At 47.2% G+C, this 3445-nt stretch overlaps 2 protein-coding genes across 4 annotated transcripts in view; one reads left to right on the top strand and one right to left on the bottom strand.

The window, feature by feature from the left end:
* LOC109291307 (UPF0061 protein PFLU_0444-like) overlaps nt 1-2688 on the bottom strand; it is a 45560-nt gene extending 42872 nt beyond the window's left edge. For both annotated transcript variants that reach the window (XM_019508256.1, XM_019508257.1), the window contains exons 1-2: nt 1691-2688; nt 1356-1484 (exon numbers count right to left, since the gene is read on the bottom strand). In XM_019508256.1, the coding sequence (XP_019363801.1) occupies nt 1356-1484; nt 1691-1870 (309 nt within the window). In that variant the 5' untranslated portion in view covers nt 1871-2688. The remainder of the gene's footprint in view (nt 1-1355; nt 1485-1690) is intronic.
* A 273-nt stretch (nt 2689-2961) lies between these two features.
* PDSS1 (decaprenyl diphosphate synthase subunit 1) overlaps nt 2962-3445 on the top strand; it is a 52177-nt gene continuing 51693 nt past the window's right edge. For both annotated transcript variants that reach the window (XM_019508268.1, XM_019508269.1), the window contains exon 1: nt 2962-3265. In XM_019508268.1, coding sequence (XP_019363813.1) covers nt 3065-3265 — 201 coding nt within the window. In that variant the 5' untranslated portion in view covers nt 2962-3064. The remainder of the gene's footprint in view (nt 3266-3445) is intronic.

Raw genomic sequence — 3445 nt, 5'->3', positions numbered from 1 at the left:
GTCAGGTGACAGGAAGAGGAAGGCCAGGACCCTACAAATGGCAAGTGGAGAAGGCCAAAGGGGCAGCAGGGAGGTGGACTCCCAATGACTACAGTGCTGGTGCAGCAAGACTGTGCCATGCCCTGAGCCATCCTCATGGTCATCTAAAGTAAGCAGGCATGTTGCCTCTCTTGTTTAATGTTAACACTGGTGGCTTGGGTGAGGCTATTTGGGGAAGGAGAAGGCCTCATTGGGGGCCCACTGCAGTGTGGGGACCCCAGCACCAGAGAGGGCTCAGTATTCAGGGGTGAGCTGACCCCAGTACCACAGAGGGGCAGAAGCCTGAGTGAGGTTTTGGGGTTTTTTTGAGCTAGAGCCTGGGAGTCAAACCCTGATTAGTGGGGGGGGGTTTGACTGATAGGCCTAGCTAGAGGAAAAGGGGTAGGCCCACAGTGGCCTAGACCCCAACATAAAGAGAAATTTACAAATACCATCTGTGAGGCTTGGGCTGTGGTGTAGGGAAGGAACGGAGCCACAGATAACGCCCCCTGGCATCAGGGCATACAATGGGCAGCCTCCCGCTTAATTAACAATAATTAACAACAAGGCATGGCAGGCAAGAAAACAGGTGGTTGGCCCATAACAGGTGGGTGGGGCCACCAGTAGATGAACCCCAAGGAGGCCCCCCTGTTACACTGCCTTTATCTGTATACTTTTCCTTATATGAGATTCAGTCAAAAAGTAATGCTGCCTATTCTTTTTTTCCTTACTGAAGAAATATGCAACCTGCATGGAAAATTTGGACATCACCACTGAACACACAGCTGTTTTTCAACATAATCTCCTTCTCCATCCATGACCTCTTTCCACCTTCAAACAAGAGCATGTATTCTGATATTGTAAAGACCTTATTCTTGGCGCAAAGCCTGCATCACTCTGTCATCCCAAAAATGCTGCCCTTGCAGTTCATCCTTCATCCGCTGGATTGTACAAAGGATGGAGCAACACAGTCCATTCAAACAATGGGACTGCCTCTGTAATGCGCAAGCTGGTGTGTGGGTCAGCCTTATTATACAGAAACACCATCTCAGACATGTCTCTTTAGGGTTCTTTGCATGTGATATTTCAGTTTCTTCAGGGTCTTGACACAGACCTTTATAGGTCCCTTAGACAAGAAGTCCATGGCTTGCTTAGATATCCATGGCTTGCTTAGAAGATAAAAATTAAGAGACATTATATTCTGACTCACCCTCATACAAAGTACAACATTAAGTTACAATCTACCTCTTAACTCGCACTGACTTCTTTATAGATTTTCAAGGGATAATTCAGGTAGTAAAGGCCAAATTATGTAGGAGAAATACTATTACTGATACCTGGTGGCCTCCATATCTATGAGCCAGAGGAACAAATCCAAATACTACTTTCCCACCACTGACAAGCTGCAGAAAATCATCTGTTTCAGTGACAGACACATCAAGGTCCAAAATCTCTTCAAGAACCACCTGAGAAAAAGAAATTATTTGAAAATTACCAAAACTTCTGGAAGCAAGTTTTTTTTTTCTTTTTCCAAATAATGGTGTGTTGCTGAGTAAGACACCACTAAAATTAAGGTGGAATTTATGTGTGACATTTTGCATGCTCAATTTTTCTAATAATTTGTAAGAAATACATATTCATACAACAAAAACACTATATTCTAAAACCTAACCTTTGAAACGGCCACAAGAAGTACTCTGGATTTGAATGGAGTAGGGTAGGCAACTGAAAAAATGCAGTCTCTCACTTGACGAACATAGTTTTCCTGAACAGGATCAACTGGCAGAGTTGCTGGGGGGCGGGAAAAAAGCAGTAAATCTTTAAAAAAAAAAAAAAAAAATTGTAGGTGCATTACTATGGACAGAGTACTTCCTCTGAAGTTAAAAAAAATCAAATATTTTCAAATGAGTGAACAAGATCAAATAACATCCAAAACCAAAACGTATCCTTATTTTAGACAGCAGGAGCTGAATCCACAGCTGCATTCAGTGTAGTTGTGGGCAGGGGGGAGAAATAAAGGATATTATTTCTGATCCAACTCTTCCCACCCCCGCCAAAATAAATCTGAAATCCAGCTAGGCCCACACAACTCAGGGCTGCCTCAAATTACACTCAATTGCATTAAAAGGCCATTTCAACAGCCAGGAATTGCCAGAGTACAGTAGTGTGAGAACCATGCCCAAAGGCACAGTCCAAGCCCCAGTGCCCCGGTGCCCAAGGGCAGACAGCAGACAGTCCATACGCCAAGCGAGTCCCCACGCCAGCTTTAGGGTTGCTCTGCACAATGCAAAGCAGTTAACAGAGGCAAGAGCCTCTGGCTCTTCCTGCACCATAACTTGTCTCCTCCAGCCTCAACTATTCTTCTTTGCTCAGGGCTATTTCACATCTTCACTAGGGACAGAGAAGCCAGCAGTAACACATTTTAAGACCCAGAACTGGCTGGGGATATATTAACATTTTCAAGAGATTTTCACTAGCAGCCATTTTGAAATCCCTTACTAAATGTACCTCTGGTAAATTTGCCAGATGCATTTTTGCAACAACAAAAAAAATGTACAGTGGTTATTCATAAATTATTCCTAGCTCTTGAAGCTGGTTGCTAGAATCATTATTCAGTTCCTACTCTTGTGGGCGACTGCCAAAAAACCACCCTGCTGAGTTTAGGGGGCTTGTATGCTTACAGGCAATTTTAGTTTTTGAGAAGCCTCTCTCTGCCATGTGTTGCATGATGATGTATCATTGTCTAGGTGTGAGAGCGAAAGTGTAGGGGATTTAAAATCAATCACCCGATTGCACAATCCAGGATAGCTTTGTCCCTGTACTGGGCAAACTGCTAAAGCAAACCCGAGACTGCAGGTAAGAGAGGAACAGTGGAAAAAAATCCTGGTCATGCCCTGTTCACACTCTTTCAGCTTCCACTCTCCCACACAGGCCTCTTTGATGTGCACTGGGAAAGTGGGCCAAGGCTGCCAAGTAAAGTGAGATCTGGGGAGCCCCTAAATGCACATCAAGCAATTACTGGGGACAACCAGAGAAGAAAGCAGGGATGGGGGTGAAGGTCAGAGGTTTAAAAGGAGTGCACCAAGAGGGCACGGGCAGCAGAGCAGTGCCCAGGGGCCCTCGAGTAAGTCTAAGGAGCCAGTGGCCGCTGCTCAGTGAAGCTCTGGCCACAGACGTCAGGGGACCAGGGACAGGAAGGCGGCTCGGCAGTCCCCGGCCCCCCGGTACCAGCGCCTTTCTTGGGGAGGTAGGTGGCCTGCTCGGCTAGTGCCAGGAGCTGGGTGGGGCCGGGGCCGGGGCCAGCCCAACCCGCAGGTCCTGGAGGAGGCGGTGAGGGAGCCGCAGGCTGGGGCAGCGCAAGCGGCGTCTCCCGCTGCTCCAAGGGGCGGGTGTTGGGGGGCAGGGCAGGGCAGGGGGAGCTGCCCGA

The sequence above is a fragment of the Gavialis gangeticus genome, unplaced genomic scaffold, assembly GCF_001723915.1.
Source record: "Gavialis gangeticus isolate Ggan-Ray unplaced genomic scaffold, GavGan_comp1, whole genome shotgun sequence".
NCBI classification, from domain to species: Eukaryota; Metazoa; Chordata; order Crocodylia; family Gavialidae; genus Gavialis; species Gavialis gangeticus.
Note: the sequence above shows the minus strand (reverse complement) of the source record. Positions and strands in the feature narration are given on the sequence as shown.